Source organism: Eublepharis macularius, chromosome 5, assembly GCF_028583425.1.
Source record: "Eublepharis macularius isolate TG4126 chromosome 5, MPM_Emac_v1.0, whole genome shotgun sequence".
Classification (NCBI taxonomy): domain Eukaryota; kingdom Metazoa; phylum Chordata; class Lepidosauria; order Squamata; family Eublepharidae; genus Eublepharis; species Eublepharis macularius.
The window spans coordinates 17,912,794-17,932,595 of NC_072794.1; the positions used below are offsets into that span (position 1 = coordinate 17,912,794).

Here is a 19,802-nt window from a genome sequence, read left to right on the forward strand (position 1 = left end):
AATTAACTTGGACTTAATCTCTCTTAGCATAACCTATCTTGGAGGATTATTGTGAGAATAAAGTATGTGTGGAGGGAGGAACCATGTCACTTGCAGAAGAAGGTGAAAGTGCATTAATAATAATTTGCTAGGGTAACAATAATAACGAGCAATGAAGCTTTACGCAAAAGCCATTGAAGTCGCCCCTTCCATGATGCAAGAATAATGCTCTGCTTTACAGGGCTGTTGTTACAAGGATGTTGTTAGATATGTTAGTCTGTTGCAATCAAAACAAGGAAATCTGGTAGCTTTCAAAGATTAACAGATATACCATGGCAGATATTTGTATTTGTCACTTTATTGTGACAGATCCAGAAGAGTAAGCCATGTTAGTCTGTTGTTGCAAAATAGTAGAGTCCAGTAGCACCTTTAAGTTTAACCAATTTATTGTAGCATAAGATTTTGAGAACCACAGCTCTTGCATCTGATGAAGAGAGCTGTGGTTCTCGAAAGCTTATGCTACAATAAAGTTGGTTAGTCTTAAACGTGCTACTGGACTCTTTACTACTTTATCACGAGTTCACTTTTAACGTGTTGCAATGCACACCTGAGGTTCTTTGAACAGTCTATGAAAACTACATTCACACTAATGATATTAGTGGTGGTTTCAATGAAGCTTTTGGCAGCAGGGCACACTACCCATTCCCAGACATAAAAAGGCAACATCTTATCTTACAGGGCAGCTATTTTGAAGTCCACCATGAGACAGTGAGCATGTAATGACAGCTGAACCCTCCAGTAAAGTTTCATGAATGCCAAGTATTGCTAACAGTAGTGACAAAAACCGCTTATCTCAACTTCTCTCCTATCCCGTACTTACAGGAAGAGCAGATGTATCCCACTTCACAGAGCATCTTTTCCAAAGATCACTTCCCCATACATAGGTTGGTTGCATGAGTTACATAAATGTTCATTTTTCCAGTACTACTAATAAGCCAGGGGAGGGAAGATGGCATGGAATAGCCCCATCTCATCAGATCTCAGAAGCTAAGCAGGATTAAAACTTGGATGGGCAACCACCAAAGAAGACTCTGCAGAAGGCAAACTACCTCTGCTTCTCACTTGTCTTGAAAGCCCCTTGCTGGGGTTGCCATGAGTTGGTTGCAATTTGACAGCACACACGCACGCACGCACTAATGAGCCAGATGGTGCTAGGCTGACATCCCTATCTTTTCACCCACAGACATAAAAAGCAACCCTGGCCCACTTTTCAGATCATGTACATGGGATGTGCTTTGAACCCTCTAAATAAAAGCTACTGGTAATACTAATAGAAATTCAGGCAATTGCTCCTATCTCTATAGGCAATTGAGCCTGTTTCCTCCTGTCAGGCAATTGCTCCACTTATAGAAAGGGCAACACTGCCCCATCTTGATCCAAGGATTCCCTCAACATCCATATGTGCATCCATATGATGTACTTTGAACTTTCTAAAAGCATTGCAAGCTTTGGATCCAGCAGCACCTTAAAGACCAACTAAATTTCCAGGATGTGAGCTTTCGAGAGTTAAAGCTCCCTTCATCCGATATGCCTCTCAAAACTCATACCCTAGAAATCTAGTTGGTCTCTAAGATGCAACTAGACCCAAATCCTGCTCTTCTGTTACAGACCAACACGGAACCTTAAAAAAGTACATCTGCCGTCCATCTAACAAAAGATTATCTCATCTCTCCATCGAGCCACTCGAGATGGCTCACAAAAGCCTGACAAAATCCACTTCAAATTGCTTGTCCCAGTTATTTAAACATTATTTATTATTATTACTGTGTCAGACGGCCTTAGGCTAACGTGTCCATTTTTTCCCCATCCATCAGTAAGAGGAACAACAGCCCCACCTTAGAGGACTAGTGGTTTATGGACAGCCACAAACCTATCGCCTCCCTCCCCGGCTAGGCTCCCTGCTTAGCATCAATGGTTCCAATGCTGCTGCTTCCTTCGTCGCCCCCCGCCCTTGACGCACCAGATCGGCCCCGTCCCCTGGCCAACAAAGGCTCAGGCCCCACCCCCTCCGGAACCCCCAAGCGGGCCCCCTCCCCTCAGCGCGCGCGACCTGCTTCGGCCACGCCCCCTCTGCGTCACAGGCCCGGCAGGCCGCCTCTGTGGCTCTTGGCTGTAGCGGCCTTGTCCAACGGCCTCGGCGGTGCCTCGTTGCCTCACCTGAAGATAGGCTGGAGCTCCGGCAAGGGGGAGGGGGGGGAGAAGGAGGAAGGCGGGCGGGGAGGGACGGGGCGACTGGCCGGGAGGGGAAAAGGAATCGGTGCCCCTTCGCCTGTCCGCACAAACGAGCCGCTCCGCTCCCTCAAACAGCAGCAGCAGGAGGAGGAGGAGGGAGGGCTGAGGCGCCGAGTGGTCACGCCTCTTCGCTGCTCCCGCCCGCCGTCGCCTATTGGCCCCGGATCGCGTCGTCTTCGGAGCCCATTGGAAGGGAGTCGCGTCCATCAAGGAGGGAGCGCGCGAGCGCTTGTGGGTGGTAGAAAGAGGGGGAGAAAAGGGCGGGGCTGCCTATGGCCGCCTTGGCTCCGTCACCGTCCCCCATTCTGCTCATGGCGCATGTGCGGCGACGTTTGACGTCGCCTCACCCGGCCGGGCAACTTGTCTTGCTCTTTTGGCTCTGTGGGTGGAGCCAAGTTTGCTTCAGACGCTATTGGTCGTTAATACCTTTTGTCACAGGTTTTTTTTTTTAAAGTCAGGCTTAACAAAAGTCCCCCCTTTTAAAAAATTCAGCCTTTCAAAGCCGTTAAGGAATGCCTGATTAACTGAACAATTAACATAAAAATTAATTAGTTAATTGGTCTTTCACAAGAAGATTAGTATGCTCCAGGTAGAATTAATGAGTTAGTTCTTGAGACAGATGACCAATTAAGTCAATCTGCGTTAATTGAATATTTTTACTGATTCATGTGGGACCAACCAATTAACTGAACAGTAAATCTATGCAAGAATTAATCTTGCCTTTTTGAACCCACAAAATAACTCATTCAACCAATAGTATAATTAAATGTTCAGTTAAGGTTATCTGCCCTAATTGCATATTTAACATTAATTGTTCACTTTTCCTTTGTAACCTAATCCTGCTCATCATTAATTACTTCCTTGCCAGATAATTAAACTGACCAGTTAATTGGTCTGTTGACCAAACCCATTAAGAACTGCTCAATTGCATAATTAACTGACCAGTTAGTGAATTCACTTTTTGGATCCAGAATGAGACACCCAGTTAACTGAATGATTTTTAATGGGTTATTTCCCTTTCTAGACCTTTAATAATGGATGGATTGGTTGAAGTGTGAACAGACCAATTCATTGGGCATCTCATTTTTAGAGCAACTGAGAACTAATCCATTCACTCAGGGGTCCCCAATCTTTTTAAGCTTGTGGGCACCTTTGGAATTCTGACAAAGAGTGATGAGGACAACTGCAAAATGGTAGGTGTAGGAGGCGAAGCCAGCCACAAAATGGGAGCTACAGTGAGGCAGAGCCAGCTATTAAACATAAAAGAAGTGAGATTATGAATGATTCTAATAGTAACGTCAACATTTCAGGCAAAAACTGCTTAACGTAACTCCTTTTAAAATGAACATACAGTTTGAAAATATGTCCATGCATATACACAGTTTACCTTCAATCACACTGGAGAAACACCATTCTGTTGGTGAATTTAACTTTCTAGGTGCTACAGGAGGGAGGGGCCAGTTCTGGAGTAGAATGTGATTGGAGGGAGAGCGAGTCAGTTGGTGGAGGGGAGTTGGAAGTTGACAGTTGGTGGCTAGAGTTGAGAGAGAGATGGCTCTGAGTGGAGATGAAGATCTAATGTAACCGCAGGTATCAAAGGATTGTGCCTGCCCTACAGAACATCTAATTAGGGCATGAGTATAGAGAAGCAGAGAGAGTAGGCCTCACTATCAAGCTGAACAAATGCCAATTTGGAATGCCAGAGGTGGTGAACCTTGGACATAAGGTGGGGAGTGGGAGAATCACCCCAATGTGGGACAAGGTGGAGGCTATTCAAAAGTGGGAGACTCCAAAGACTAAAAGGCAGGTCAGAGCCTTCTTAGGACTGGCAAACTACTACAGATGGTTTGTCCCAAATTTTGGAGCGTTTGCAGACCCACTCACCTCTCTCACCTGGAAACCATCACCAGACAAGGTGGCTTGGACTCCTAGCTGTCAGGTGGCTTTTGAGTGGCTGAAGGCAGCTCTGGTCTCTATGCTGGTACTCAGAGCTAGGGATATGCACGCTGGTAATATTCGGATTTCCTGCTTCGCGTTTACCCGAAGCAGGAAAAACATCCGTAAATACACAAAACCTGAAGTGGTAAGCCGCTCCGGATTCGGGTATTTGAATAGCTTCAGAATGCTCCGTAAAGATTTGGAGCATTCCAAAGTGATTCAGGGGGCTGGGTTTTCCAGCAACCCCATCCACTCCACTCCCAACCCTCCCCACTTAGTCCCCCTCCCTATCAGCTGGCAGGAGGCAGGGGGGATTCCCCCCTGCCACCTTCCAGCTGGTAGTTTAAAGGGCCCTGTCCTGCCACTTGCAAGCAGCAGGGCCCTTTAAAAACCCGAAAGCCCCCAGCCCCCCCCCCACTTACCTTTGCTCGGCTGCAGAGCGCCCAGTGGGGAGGTGCATGCTTAAGCCTGCAGCTTCCCCGCTGACTTGTTTGCCTGCCAGTGTCGGGCAAATGGAGTGCCTGGCGGGAGGAGGTGCATGCTTAAGCCTGCAGCCTCCCAACCGCCTTGTTCGCCCGCCGGTGTTGGGGCTGAGGAGTTCCTCAGGTGACATCGGTGGGCGAACAGAGCACCTGGGGGAAGGTGCACACTTAAGCCTGCAGCATCCCTGCTGCCTCCTTTGCCCGCCAGTGTTGGGGCCGAGGAGCTCCTCTGCCTCGACCTTGGCAGGTGAACGGAGCACTGGCGGGGAGAGGTGCAGGCTTAAGCCTGCAGCCTTCCCGCCGCCTTGTTCGCCCGCAAGTGTCGGGGCTGAGGAGCTCCTTGCCACCTCGTTCACCTGTTGGTGTTGGGGCTGAGGAGTTCCTTGGCTCCGACATCGGCAGGCGAACGGAGCGCCTGGCGGGGGAAGGTGCAGGCTTAAGCCTGCAGCATCCCTGCAGCTTCCTTCGCCTGCCGGTGTTGGGGCCGAGGAGCTCCTTGGCCCTGACATTAGCAGGCGAACGGAGTGCCTGGTGAGGGGAGGTGCAGGCTTAAGCCTGCAACATCCCTGCTGCCTCCTTTGCCTGCCCATGTCAGGGCCGAGGAGCTCCTTGGCCCCGACATTGGCAGGCAAATGGAGTGCCGGCGGGGAGGTGCAGGCTTGAGCCTGCAGCATCCCCGCCGCCTCCTTCGCCCACCCCTGACGGGGCCAAGGAGTTTCCTGGCCCTGACAGCGGTGCCCGACCTCTGCTGCTCGTTGGGGAAGCCCCCGACAAGCAGCTGATTCAGGGCTTTAAATGCTCCTTTTCCTGCTGCTTGCAGTGGCAGGGAAATGGGCATTTAAACTCTAACTTTCCCGAAGCATTACGAATGCTTTGGAAGCTTTGCTTCGGGATTTCCGAATAGTGGCCAGCATGCTCCCTGCCACCTCGGGGCCAGCATGCTGGCCACGGTTCGGCAATCTCGAAGCTTTCTGGATCAGGTCCGATTTGGGTATTTTACTCAAATTGGATTCCCAAAGCGCACACCCCTACTAATAGCCCCTGATTTTGATAAAAGGTTCATTGCTACCACAGATGCTTCAGACTATGGGATTGGGGCTGTTCTAATGCAGGACTGGGGCGGAACCAAACATCCTGTGGCCTACCTGAGTAGGTAACTTATTCCCAGAGAGAAGAACCTGTCCTCAGTGCAGAAGGAATGTCTGGCAGTTGTTTGGGCTGTGGACAAACTTCAGCCATATTTGTGGGGACAAGAGTTCACCCTCTTAACTGACCGTTCCTCCTTGCAATGGTTACACACCACGAGGAACACCAATTCGAAATTGCAGAGGTGGTCCTAGAGGAATAAAACTTCAAAATTGAGCACATTGTTGGATGTCATAATGTGATTGCAGACTTTCTGTCCAGAACGAACATGGACACTTAGGGTGTTAGACTTTGTAAGTTGGGGAAACTTCCTGATCATTACAAATGTTATGTATTGTTATTGGGTTTCTCTCAGGCTACTTGGATTCTGCTACGGGCTTCTACCTGAATGAGGATACCTCTCTGGCTCAGAATCTAAGGAGGGGGAGGTGTGGAGGAACGCCATTCTGTTGGTGAATTTAACTTTCTAGGTGCTACAGGAGGGAGGGGCCAGTTCCAGAATAGAATGTGATTGGAGGGAGAGCGAGTCAGTTGGTGAAGGGGAGTTGGAAGGTAACAGTTGGTGAATGGAGTTGAGGGAGAGATGGCTCTGAGAGGAGATGTAGATCTAATGTAACCCTAGGTATCAAAGGATCGTGCCTGCCTTACGCAACATCTAATTAGGGCATGAGTATAGAGAAGCAGAGAGAGAGAGAGAGAGTAGGGGTTTCTTTTTATGTTGTATTATTCCTTCCGTTCACTGTATATTTGCCTGTGTATAGTTAGAAGTTAAATAAATGATTTTTGGAATTTATGAAGGAAGAAAGATCTTCTGTTCCACATAGTCCCCCAACCACTTGGGCCCACTAGCAGAGGAGGGAGGTTAGGAGGCTGTCCCGCCTAACCAGGACCCACTACAGGGACAGTGGTGGCAGCAACTACCCGGAGACAGGAGAAAGCCCCTTCAGGTGCCTGGCCAGAGGTGAAAAAGGAGGGGTAGGCAGAGCGGGGTTTACCAGTGGGAGGAAAGGCCCCAATTTGCCACACACACAGTAAATGTTTTTGTGATGAAGTGGCAGCTGCTGCTGCATCAGTTTTTGGATAAATCCTCAGTAGCTGGTTAGAGAGTGTTCCGGGAAAAAGCCCTACCTAGCCCCTCTCACTTTCTACAAAACAATTTGATGGGCATCACAAAATGTGTGGGAGGCTGCCCTGATTAAATGAACCATTACCTGATTAATTGGTCATCATTTTTTTCAATTATTGATGGCTACTTAATCTTACAAGGCTTAAAATAAAAATAACTGTGAGAGAAAAACATAGAAAAGAAAAAAAATAACATTTAAATAAATATACAGGTTTCTCAAGATCTCTGCGATAAGAGCTAACAAATTCAGTTGTGAAAAGAATTGAAAGCCAAACATTAAAAAAGTTATTTTCTATTGTTGGGAGGAAAAGGAAGCCCTCTTAAGAGTCATCATTCCCTAGACAGCAATAGGATGGAACCAAAATAAATAAGTAAATAGAACATGAGCTCAATTCTCCATGAATTAATGTTCCCCCTCCAGAGAATTAATATAGTCAGCTGGATTAAGGCGGAATAAAAATGACATAAAATAAATAATAAATAAACTAAAGTTTTAACTGCAGCCATCACTGAACTGAACAAACTCTAGCTGAGTCTGTGTTAATTGATTAACTGATTAAATATACATTTGATTTGTTTTAAATATTTACGTCCTGCCCTTCTGGGGTGGCTAACAGAGAATTAAAACAAAAGTGTATTTCAGTTTTTAAAAAATTCCTTGGTCAGAGGCGGTCACAAAAAGCCCTTCAGAATAGTCAAGTTCTCAGACTTTCCAAAAAACTAAAAAGGGAAAGGCCGAGTGTAAATCTGAATACATTTTCTTCTCTGTAATACTTTATTTGCTGGCATAGATATTGTCGAAGTAGGCGCAATCTTAGAAGAAGCATTCTCTCCGGCAGGAGAAAAAAGTGAGAATCCCTCTTCCATGATAGTGCTTGTCAGTACCAATATTTGCAAGTCTATGTACTAAAATGAATTAGTTGAAAGATTGGTTTTATTTGCATTATGAGTGTTACTTGCCTGTCTCATTAGAGAGCAGGAATAACCCAATGAATCAGTACTTATGCACTTATTTATTTATTTTATCACATTTATAACCCACCCTCGCTGTGAACGGGCTCAGGGCAGCTAACAACAAAAGGAAAACATTATACATTAAAATCATAAACAACTATCTAAGAGCAGTGCACCAAGCTTTTGTAATGTGTTCTCTCATAAGGTGTGGCCATTGCAGATGGTCCATTTTTCCTATCAGCTACTGTGGAAATGTAAACCACTTCAGCCATCAGGCACACATCAACAGTCAAATGAATGTATCTATATATGTATATTTATTTTTTAATTTTATTTTACTATATTTGTAGCCCACCTTTCTAGCCAGGACTCAAGGTGGATTACAAAATATAAAAGACAATTTAATCAGACAGCAACGACCTACAGTAAACCATGCAGTAGGGTAACAATTTCAGAATAGTGCAGACAAAATAGTTCAGAACAGTGCAGACAAAATTTTAAAATATTCAGATTTGCCACAAAAATAAATATGTATCCCAACTTTTGGTTCAAATATTCCTAGAGGTTTTGCTATGCACACACCATCTATCACAAGCCTATTCTCAATACTTACCTGTTACTACTACAGATATATATGTCATTTAGTTCATGCGGTCACCATTATTTATGTATGTAATTTATAGTCTGCCTTTCTCATTTAGTTTCAAGGTGGATTACATAATGTAAGTCACTACAATCAATATGATGAGGAGCTATCTAATCAACAACATAACAGGATGAGGATTGGAGACAGAAATGGGTATCAAGTGATGTGTTTTGAATTGGTTTAAATTGTTTCTCATGGAACAGACTCAAAGTGTTGATGTTGGAGACCAGCTACCTCCAGAATAGCAATTATCTTGCGAGGGTGCAATATTATCCATGTTATTCAATCTCCATTTAAAGTCTTCAGGAGAAATAATTTGTAGCTCTAGATTAGGGTTACCAGGTCCCCCTAGCTTCCAGGCAGGAGGCAGGGGACCTGGTGTTTACCTTTCTGGCCTTCCCATTACGTTATTGTGCAGGCGTGGGGACACGCATGCGCTTCACCATGGGAGTGCTCTCGGGGCAGTGCAATGATGTCACCCTCAGAGGCGTGACCGGGCGGCCCATTCCCACACCATTCCCCCAGCTGGCCAGGTAAGTGGTGGTGGGGCGCAAAAGTTGAAAGTGGGGAATCCCCTGCCCCCACCAGAGGAATGAGATCCCTAGCATGGATAGGATTGTAAGATGGCCTCCCCCCTTTAAAAAGACAGGGCCCCCTTACTCCAATAGTCACTTCTGACTCTTGTATGAAGACATTTCAGCGATGTCATTGCTGCCCTGGCAGCTGGGCATTCTTGCCCAGCACTTTGCCAGCTGGGGGCTTCTCCAGCGCTCCGGGGGATGAGCAGGCCTGCTACTTCCCAGGTGCAGGAGGAGGCTAGGCTGGCTAAGTGCTTTGATTGCTGAGCACTTCTCCAGGTTGAAGCAGGTGGCTGGACAGGCCTACCAGCCACACCCCCAGAGGGGAGGGAGTAGAGGCAATCGCAGCACAGGAAGGCCTGCTGGTACTGCTGTCAGCTCCTGCAAGCTAGCCACCAGCTGCTCCTCTCCCATGAGCAAAAATACCAGACATTTATACGTCTGGTATTTTAAATGCTTTTTCTCCGGACAGCCCCATAAAAAAACAGACTATCCAGGGGAAAACTGGTCACTTGGCAACTCCAGCCATGGAATTAGATGCCATTAATATGCAGATGGCACCCAGTTCTATATCTCACTATCCAGATCGCTGTGGGATGTAGTAGAGATCTTTGGTTGCTTCCTGACAGTTGCGATCAAATGGCTGAAAGTTAACAAATTGAAACTGAACCCAGGAAAGACAGCAGTGATATTGGCTGAGGAGGCAGAGGTTTTAAAGGACGTTGTACTCCTCGCTTTTGATGGCGTCCATCTGACCCTAGCGGATGGAGCATGCATATCATCCCCATTGTACAGTCGCTCCATTGACTTCCCATCAGTTACTAGGCTGAATCCAAGGTCATGACTACTACATTCAAAGCCCATCACGTTCCCCTATGTTCTGCAACGGCAGCTTCACTCCTCTGGACAGGGTAGGCTTACCAATTGCCCACTGGTGGCATTTGCTCGGTTGCCCACCAGTCGCTGACAATTGGCAGGAGATGGCAACCCTCCCGGTGATTGCCCACCACTGGCAGGCAATCTGGAAAGCGCACAGTGGGCACACTCCCAGTGGGGCGTGATAAACTTCCTGATGTGACAACATCACGCTGACTGTGGACGTGCTCCATTTCAGCCCCAAACAGGCCAGAGTTAGCCCAGCGCAAAGTGCAGAAGTACATCCGTGGCCAGCATGATGGCAGTTCTGGAAGTGATGCCATCACATATCTCTGGGAGTGTATGCACACAAGCTTTGCATGTGCATGAGGAAACGTCACCGAGTACGTCCCAGGTCCCCCACCTCCCACCAGCAGGATATAGGGATCTGGGAGCCCTAGGACAGGGCCTTCTGCAGAAACTGCCCTTCAGTTGCGCAAAATCAACAGCTTCCTGCACATCTGCCTTCTCAGTGATAGCCCCCACCCTATGGAATGGCCTGCCTCCTAATTGTTGATCATTTTGCTCTTTGCTCAGTCAATGTCCTGCCGTTGACTATAGTGCATTTTCACTTTCACTGTGTAATCTGTCTTGGATCTCAATGAGAAAGGCAGACTATAAATGATGATGAACGTTACAAGACAATGCAGTGAAAGCGCGGTGATACATGCAATAAACATTGCTCCTATTCGCTTATAAAAGCGACCTCCTCGGCTGTTGCATTAAATTATCCTAACCCCTTTATAAAAATGCCCTCCTAAAACATCCCTGTTTTGAATAGTCAGGGAAATCAGAACAAAATGCAGAAATCATAAAATTGGTGTTTTTTAAAAAAAAATGTGGTTTCCGGCATTTTACGAATGCAGTAATAAATACAATACATTTAAGGCGCGGAATGACGTCACCATTCTGCTGTTACTAGGTCAGTTCGCTACCCTCCCCCCAGGCATTTTCCTCTGGCCGATTTTCCTCCCGCCTCGCTGTTGCCATGGAGACTAGGCATTTAAATTCGATCCCTTTTCGTCGGTTCACTTCCCTTTAAAAAAAAAAGGTTGTTCTCTAGAAGGAGCATGCGCGGAGCAGCTACGAGGCTCTTCATTTTTAAATCTAGCAGGGTATTTCCCCCCCCCTCTCCAAAATCTCGCGGGTCTACGTTGATGGGAATTCAGAGTCCATAGAGATTGAAGGAGACCAGAGCGGCACGTAGGCTTTGATTTTAACCGGAAGCCGTTCGTTCGCAAAGGTTGGAGCCGCTCTATCCCAGGTCGGCTTGTCTATCCTTTAAGATCCTGTGCGGGCGGGTAGGCAAGGAGAAGCAAGGGGGCGTGGTTGGTCAACGCGGGAGCGCGTGGGCGGCCGGGCGCGTGCGTGTCGCGTGCGTCCCGCCGTTCCCGGCCTTCCCCGCGCGCTCCCTCTCGCCCCCCCTTACCTAGCCGGCCTCCCTGCGAAGACGCCAAAATGGCGGCCAGTAACTACTATGGGTTTGCAGCCGGTGCTGTCGCTGGCCCTCAATACAGGTATGAAGAGGGCGGTCGCCCTAAGTCCCTGAGGCCAGGAGTGGCTTCAGGGCCTCGCCAGGGGGTGGGAGAGGAGTAGACTGAGCTGCCGTGGCAACAGCCCTGCGAGGTAGGCTGCTTGCAGAATTAGTTCCCCTCATTTATGGTACGGCACAGTAGGCTTACGGTCAGATTGGTGGCACCCTTCACGCATAGACGATGGCTCTGTAACATGTTGTTGTCCTTCGGTTTACAAGGCCTTGGCAAGTGTATGAATGATAAGACGTGTTGGAAGTCTTTCATTCCTTTCATTCATAGGGCCGCTATGAGTTGGAAGCGATTTGCACATAATACACACTTGCGTTATTGTGACGTAGAGCAGATTTTTTTTTTAAATCGTCGACCCTGTGTGGGGCTGCACCTGTTTCAGCTCATATTATGTGTGTGTGATATGCCTTCAAGTCGCCTCCGGCCTATGACGATCCTATGAATGAGAGACCTCCAAAATGTCCTATCATTAACAAACTTGCACAGATCCTACAAACTGGAGGATGTCGCTTCTTTTATTAGGTCAAGCCATCTCGTTTTAGGTCTTCCTCTTTTCCTGTTGCTTTCCACTTTTCCTAGCACTATTGACTTTTCCAGAGAATCTTGTCTTCTCATGATGTGTCCAAAGTACAGTAGCCTCAGTTTTGTCATTTTAGCTTCCAGGGAGATTTCAGGCTTGAATTGATCTAGAACCCACTTATTTGTCTTTTTTGGCCGCCCCTGGTAGTTTAATGTTAAATAACTTCACAGATTGGGTTCTAAGCATTTTCTATGTATTGCCTTGCAAATATGAAAACATCTTTTGTAAAGTAGATCAGTAGATTACAATTCTTTCTTCTTTATTTCATTTATCTTGCTTTTCTCCACAATGCGAATCCTTTATAAGATGTTTCAGGTAGGTAGCTGTGTTGGTCTATAACAGAACAGTAGGAGGAGTCAATACAGGTCAACTAGGGCAACCACAACAGAACAAGGATAGAAAAAATAACAGAGGGTGTTGTCACTAAAAATGAATCATATAGTTGGGTATATGGGGCAATATGATAATTTATATAAAGATAATTATAAAAAAAGTTTGGGCAAGTGTTATAGAAGATCTGCAAAGATGGGACACATTGAACATTTTGTAACTATGCTGTTAAAATGAATGTATTACCAAAACTGAACTTTCTATTCCAAATGTTACCAATCCATATAGATGAAAAGATCTTTTAAAAATGGCGGAAAAGAATAAATGATTTTGTATGGGATGGGGGAAAACCAAGAATAAGATTTAAAATACAACAAAAAAGGAAAAGATCGAGGAGGTTTAGCAGTATCAGATACTATACTGCCAAGCAGCTGTAGTAGTTTGGATATCAGATTGGATTATAAACCCAAATAGAAGAAACATCAAATTGGAGATAATTGATAAAGAAGGAATTCATAGCTATTTCAAGATTAAGAAATCATTAAAAACTATTCAGAGACAAAATGTTACTCATATTTTGTGGGGTGGACTACTAAGAATATGGTTTCAATGCAGAAGAAGAATAAGTCTGCCAGTTTCTCCATTGCCATCTCCAATTGATGCCATTGTGACATTACTATAAGAAATAAAATTGATCATATAAATTATGAGTATATGACAGATAAACAAGGGAAAATAAAAAACATGGCATGAAATGCAAGCTGAAGGGAAAAAAGCGTTCCATATCCATGTTGTATTACCAAATGGTGTCTAAATTCAAAACAAATAATCAAAGAAGGTGGCCAGTTAAGAGAGAAAATGTTTTTTGGGCAATTTATCATGGGAGATTCAAAACATCTATTAGGAAAAGTATATAAAATGCTATTGCAATATGATACAAAATCAGAGCGAGTAAAAATGGTATGATAAAATGGATGTTAAACTTTGGAGAACATATACGTATGAGTCAGTGGGAAGATTTATGGACCAAAGAAGTCAGATTTACAGAATGTCAAATCTTAAAAGTGAGAATTGGTATAAAATGTTCTTTAGATGGTATATTACTCCCAAGGACATTGCAAAAGTTAATGACTATAATAGAAAGTGCTGGAAATGCCAAAACATGGATGCAACATTTATCACGTGTGGATATGCAGGAAAGCAAGGAAATATTGGATAGAAATACATGAAGAAATGCAAATGATATTAAAATTTGTTTGTGATGAACGGCAAAAATATGTAGGCTTGCATATTTATAATCCTCGCTGCACCACACTTTGTTAGAAGGAGGTTAAACTAAGGTCAAGCATTTCAAATCAATATGCCATATTTCAAGGGCTCAGAGTCCCTTACATTATTTTGTGGGCATCATTCCCTGCAACATAGGCCAAGACTGGAATAATAGATAAATATTGGGCACATCCCTTTTTCATTGTGGGGAGTGGATAAAACTGAGAAAATGTAAGTGATCCTCTGTTGATTGTACCAGTATAATCCTAGATAGCATGTAGAAGTGCTTTGTATATGTTCTCCTTACAACAGACTTGAAAGGTAAGCCTGGGCTACAGCTAGAGATAGCACCCTCTACTTATTACGCATAGGAACAGGAAAGGGATTTGAAGGAACAGGTAATTAAATACATGTTTCAAACATGTCAGTTTGTCTTGTGTACATTATGTCAGTTACCAAATCATCCTTGACAGACAAGTGTCCCAGACAGTAAGGTAGAGGAATTTAATATGAATAGCATTGTATGTACTATTGACAGGAGTGGGAATTGAACTGAGGATGGGAGGAATCTATAGATGATGAACAAACCTCTGAATCCTTCAGGATTATTAAGTGTTTTGCATATAGTATTTTGAATAGCCTAACCTCCCTAATACAGTCCAGTATTACAATGAACCTTTTCCCCAGTGTGGTCTGAGCTGAGACAAAGGATAAATAATCCTGACTAGCATGTTTTTAAAGTGTTTGAACGTGTTGTGTCAAGTCACGTTTTTTAAAAAAAATAGATTGTCTTGGTAGTTCTCATAAGAGGTCAACAAAGTTGGCTGATGTATTTACTAGCACCCCCTATGTTGGAAGAGGAAATGGGTAAGGGAAGTACGGAGAGAATAAAGTCTAGTCATATCTGTAGTGTGTTTAGAGAGCTTTGCATATGTGATTTCATGATCTTTCCCACAAGGTGGTTCCAATTTAACTATTATTAGGGTGAGTGGTGCTGCAGCTAAGGAGGGCTTGCCTGAACCAACCAGGTGAGTTTGAACCGAAGGTTTTGAGCCACTATGCAACATACAGCTACTCTGTGTGTGTTATCTCTGTGATTAGTTACAGCAAGCTTGTAGGCTAGGCTGCTATTAATATTCTCATGTTGGAGAAGGGAGGAGGCAGGCAGAAGTTGGGAAAGCACAGGTTTCCTGTGGCCACCAGCTAGCACTGTCACAGCAGAAATCTGTACTGAGAGTTTCTCATCCCACTCTTCCTTGCAGCCGTATACCACTTAATCCGGATGAATTTTCTTTTGTTGTCAACCATGTGCAAGGTGCTGCACAGCTTTGTTTATTTACAATATTTCTATCCTGTCTTTCTTTAAAAAAGAAACCTTGGCTAACTTAGCCTTTAATGGGGACTTTCTGAGCATCCAGAGTACTTTGTGGGCATTACTTCAATAACATTTATGATGACCACATCAGATAGGCGAGTTTTCATTCCTCCATGTAGCAGCTGAGGAAGAGCACCTATAGCTTGCTTTAGGCCCCCTCAGGGTGCTTGCGGCAGAGGCACGATTCTCCTTTCTCATAAAGACAAGGCATATTGTAGACATATACCGCTGTTAAATTCAAGATGCATTTCTGCGCCTAGAAAGTGTGAAGGAGCAGAGAAGCTTGTTTCAGTTCATGCAAACCTCAAGTTTTCCAAAGAGCTGCATGAGAGTAAAAAATAGGGTTTTGTTGGTTTGTGCATTTGGAATACCATATATTTTGTTATGTTTTGTTAAAAAAAAAAGTAAAGGTAGTTACCTGTGCAAGCACCGAGTCCTTACTGACCCATGGGGGGACGTCACATCATGATGTTTTCTTGGCAGACTTTTTATTACAGGGTGGTTTGCCATTGCCTTCCCCAGTCACCTACACTTTACCCCCAGGAAACTGGGTACTCATTTTACCGACCTCGGAAGGATGGAAGGCTGAGTCAACCTTGAGCCAGCTACCTGAACCCGGCTTCCTCTAGGATCGAACTCAGGTCATGAGCAGAGCTTGGGCTGCAGTACTGCAGTTTTACCACTCTGCACCACGGGGCTCTTATGTTTTGTTATTGACCACAAAGTTTGTGTTTTCTGTTTAAGTTCTATGTTTTCTACTTTTCAGAAAGCAAAAATTAAGATACATGTGCTAAGGTAGCATAAGATGCATCAGCTTGCACTTCTCTCTCAAATATTGGGTATATTTGCAATTTTGCGTGTAGAAAATTAAGGCATTTATAACTTTTAAATTCCATAAATATATCAAGTATTGCAATTTTATATGGAAGTAAGTCATAAAGGATGGATTTTATGTTGAAAAAGGTTTAATAGGCCAGTAAGTATTGCCTGTATTTCAGTTTTTTCCAAAATTTCCCTTCTCGAAAATGGAGGAAAAATCCCCCCTCCCCCAGCTTTGACATTTCTGAAAATTTTATACCTCTAGTGTGGCTGCATTTGGAATACCATGTACAGATCTGCTCAGCCTAACTTCAAAATAATCTCATAGAGCTGGAAAAAGTGCAGAAATGGGCAGACAAAATGACCAATGGGCTTGAAACCCTTTGCACAGAAAAGCTGATGCGTTTGGGACCTCTGAGTTTACAGAAAAGGTGGGGCAGCTAGATAGTGGTTCATAAAGTTATGCATGAGATGGAGAGAGTGAGTCAAGAGGTTCTCCCGCCTAATGGCTGAGACTGCCGGATGAAACAAGATTCTTTCTTTTTTTAATTTTTAATTTTTGAATTTAACAACCAAAACAACATTAACAACATAGGTGCCAGAGTTCAAAACTGGGTTATATTACCCAGAAAGTACATAAAATATACAACATGACTAAGTTGTCCCGATGTGCTATCAGGAAGTGAAGGCTTCTTCATATATTAGTTTTGCTCACTAGAAGCTGAAAAGGTGAATGGAATCAGCAATCCCCGGCTTCTTCCCACGGGTTGTCAGATACTCCAGAACCGGTAACCAGACTTCCCAGAAATTAGACTGTAGATTTGTAGAATCTGCTTGTCCAAGTCTGTAGGACATGTTTTCCATAAACATGTCCCAGATTTTACCTTGCCAGGTTGCAATGCTAGGAGCAAGCGGGTTCTTCCACATGGAGGCTATGGTAATTTTGGCTAAAGCCAGTAGTGATGCTATAAGGTCTCTTGGAGCATAAGGTAGATCGTGTTTGGTCCAAAGATTCAAAAGAACTACTTCAGGTTTAAGAGGAATTTCGTAACCTGTAATCAACTTTATGTTATCTAACACTTCAACCCAAAATTTCTTAATAGACTTACACAGCCACCAGCAGTGAAAAAAGGAGCCCACATCATCTCATTGTTTCCAAAATAAAAAGGGAATATTTTTGTTACCGTAATTAAGCTTCTGGGGGGCAATGTACCATCTTGTTAAGAGCTTTAGAGATTGGGTTCTGATATTAATAGATCTTGATTTTATGATTGAGGAGTTCCAAATTTTAGACCACTGGGTATCCAAGAAATTGATACTGCAACCTTTTCCCCAGGCTGTCTGGTATGCAAAAAATTTTGATTTGACACTAAAGAGCAAGATTCTATAAATTTTGGATAGGAGTCCCTTATAGTTAGTTCTAATGGGTAAAAGAAATTTCTCAAAATCGGTTAACTTTCGTTTTAATATTTCTTTCATTGCAGGTTGGTTTAAAAGATGATTCATTTGAAAATATTGAAACCACGGGATTGTATTGCCCAGTTTTTTCTCTATTTGTTGTTTGAAAAGGAGCAGCCCTTTGTTTGAAATATCAACCAACCTAGTTAGGTTGCCTGCCTTCCAAAAGCTAAAGGAGTCTCGAGAAGCAGCTGGGTAAAACCAATCCTGTCCAGTAAAACAGGAAAGGGGGGGAAATGTTAGGGGCCAATCTAGACCTGTGTCTATCCCATGCTTCCAAGGTGGCTTGTAAAAAGGTGTTTCTCCTAGTAGTTACTGGACGTTCATATGCTTTATTCCAGATAACTTCTGGGAGGGTTTTAGGAGACGTGGATGCCTGTTAAAAGATTCTTTCTTAATAGGTTTTGTCCATTGGTTTAAAAAGGGGTTGGCAGTCCATTAAGTGAGCTGATAGTGGAGAGTTCTTGGGCCACCTGTATTTTGCTAACTCTTCTTTGACTAAGCAGGGTGATATTTAAAGAGGAGGGCTGCTGTTTGAAGCAGGAAGCTTGGGCTTTTGGGCCCATTTGGCATTCCCACACTTGCCACTTTTGTCCTGCCCTGTGTCAGAGATTTGGCAGCGCTCTGCTAATCCAAGCACAGCCTGTTCTGTCCCCATGAATCGACCTCCGTGTCTCGCTCAGGAAAAACAAAAAAAGGATAGTCCAATTGCTTTCCAAAAGAGGATGGTCCCATTGCTTTCTAAAGGATGAGGGATCTTGGGATGGCTCATGTCACCCTCTCAGCCCTTTACAGACGGCACCAGCTCAAAGCAAATCAGCCCCCTGTTACTGATCCTGCTCAGATTCTCACAAGGTGCTAAGTTAATGTAATTTTTGAAAGGGAGCCTGGGTTGCAGAGAGGACTGTACAGAAACAAACTGGCCTCTGTTACTTCCTGCAAATCTGTACATCTTTTCAAGACTTTGGGCAAATCCTGGCAGAGATTCCCCCCTCCTCACTCCATGTTTGTTTTCCTGGCTTTTACCTTTGTAGAGAAGCATAATGGCAGTGGCTTATAAGCAGGGGTCATTTTGTAGAAAAAGAGCTGGAGGAACTCATTAGCATAACTCATTAGCATATGCCACGCACCTTGACATCACCGGAAATGTGTCATTAGCATAACTGATTTGCATATGCCACACCCCCTGGAATCACCTATCCTGGTTGTTTTGGACCCAATCCTGGCCATTCAGGGCCGAAATTGGGCCCAAAATGGCAAAAAGGGGCTGAAAATGGTTGAAAAGGGGCACAAAATGGTCAGGATCGGGAGTGGGATAGTGATCCACCACCTGTCAGAGGCCCAATCCCGGCTGTTTTGGCCCCAATCCAGGCCGAAACAGGCCCCAAATGGCCGAGAGTCAAGTGGGCGGGGCCACCTGACATGTGACCTCTTTGGGGAACTGCCGGAACTGTGTCCCTGTGTGTTCCCCCTCGAAATGAGCCCTGCTTATAAGCATGTGTCAGTGCATTTCAACCACCAACCATGTTGGTGTGCTCAGATGAGCAAGCAGCTAAGTCAGTCATCTTTTTCTTGCCACTTGACACAGTCTGTTTGTTTCCCTTTTGCCCTTTTGATGGCATCATTTGAGGCAGGAACTGTTGCTTATTGGCAACTACAGCAGCACCTCCCTTGAGAAGACCCTGCCATTCCATTACTGTTCTGTCACATGTTTATCCTACCATTTCACCAAGGAGCTCAAGATGTCATACCTCGCCTTTCCTCTTTTTATCCTCGCGACACTTAAAGCTGAGTGGTTGACACTTGCCCAGGGTTGCCCATAGAGATTCGTGACCAGTTGGGGAATTCACACCTGGGTCCTTCTAGTCCTAGTTCAGTCCACTTCCAAACTTACTTTGTTTTTGAGACTCAATTGCAAAGTAACTTTACTTTCTTCCCTCTCCAGCGTAAAATGCTTGACATGGAGATTTGCATGAGCTAACACCGAACAAATTCATACTTTGTTTTTCATGTATAAATATATAGCATTAGTGAGCAACTGTCTGTATTTCATGGCCTTTTCATGCACTATGCAGAACCAAGCCTATATTTGCTGTTGAGTTACATTTCCCAAGTTCTTTCTCCCTCCTGACCTTGTGACCCACTTTTGTGTCCTGACCCACAGTTTGTGAGTTGCTGGTTGCAGTGAACAGTGGAATTTGAATTTATATCTGGCTATGAGAAATATGTTTTATTTACTTCATTTATACCCCACCTTTCTCCCCCATGGGGACGTCATCCTTACAACAACTCTGTGAGGGAGTTTAGGCTGAGAGTGTGACATACTCAAGGTCACACAGCAAGCCCCCGTGGCAAAGGCCAGGGCAGTCTG

General features: G+C 44.5%; 2 protein-coding genes across 6 annotated transcripts in view; one reads left to right on the top strand and one right to left on the bottom strand.

The window, feature by feature from the left end:
* ELAVL1 (ELAV like RNA binding protein 1) overlaps positions 1–2,373 on the bottom strand; it is a 29,327-nt gene extending 26,954 nt beyond the window's left edge. For both annotated transcript variants that reach the window (XM_054979097.1, XM_054979098.1), the window contains exon 1: positions 2,197–2,373. The gene's annotated coding sequence lies outside the window, so the exon portion shown is untranslated. The remainder of the gene's footprint in view (positions 1–2,196) is intronic.
* Positions 2,374–11,339: 8,966 nt separating this feature from the next.
* Positions 11,340–19,802, top strand: part of LOC129330204 (zinc finger RNA-binding protein-like) — a 38,549-nt gene continuing 30,086 nt past the window's right edge. For 3 of the 4 annotated variants that reach the window (XM_054980201.1, XM_054980203.1, XM_054980202.1), the window contains exon 1: positions 11,341–11,573. In XM_054980201.1, the coding sequence (XP_054836176.1) occupies positions 11,515–11,573 (59 nt within the window). In that variant the 5' untranslated portion in view covers positions 11,341–11,514. Of the gene's footprint in view, positions 11,574–19,802 lie in introns of all 4 variants that reach the window. The other variant, XM_054980205.1, reaches the window with a different exon arrangement.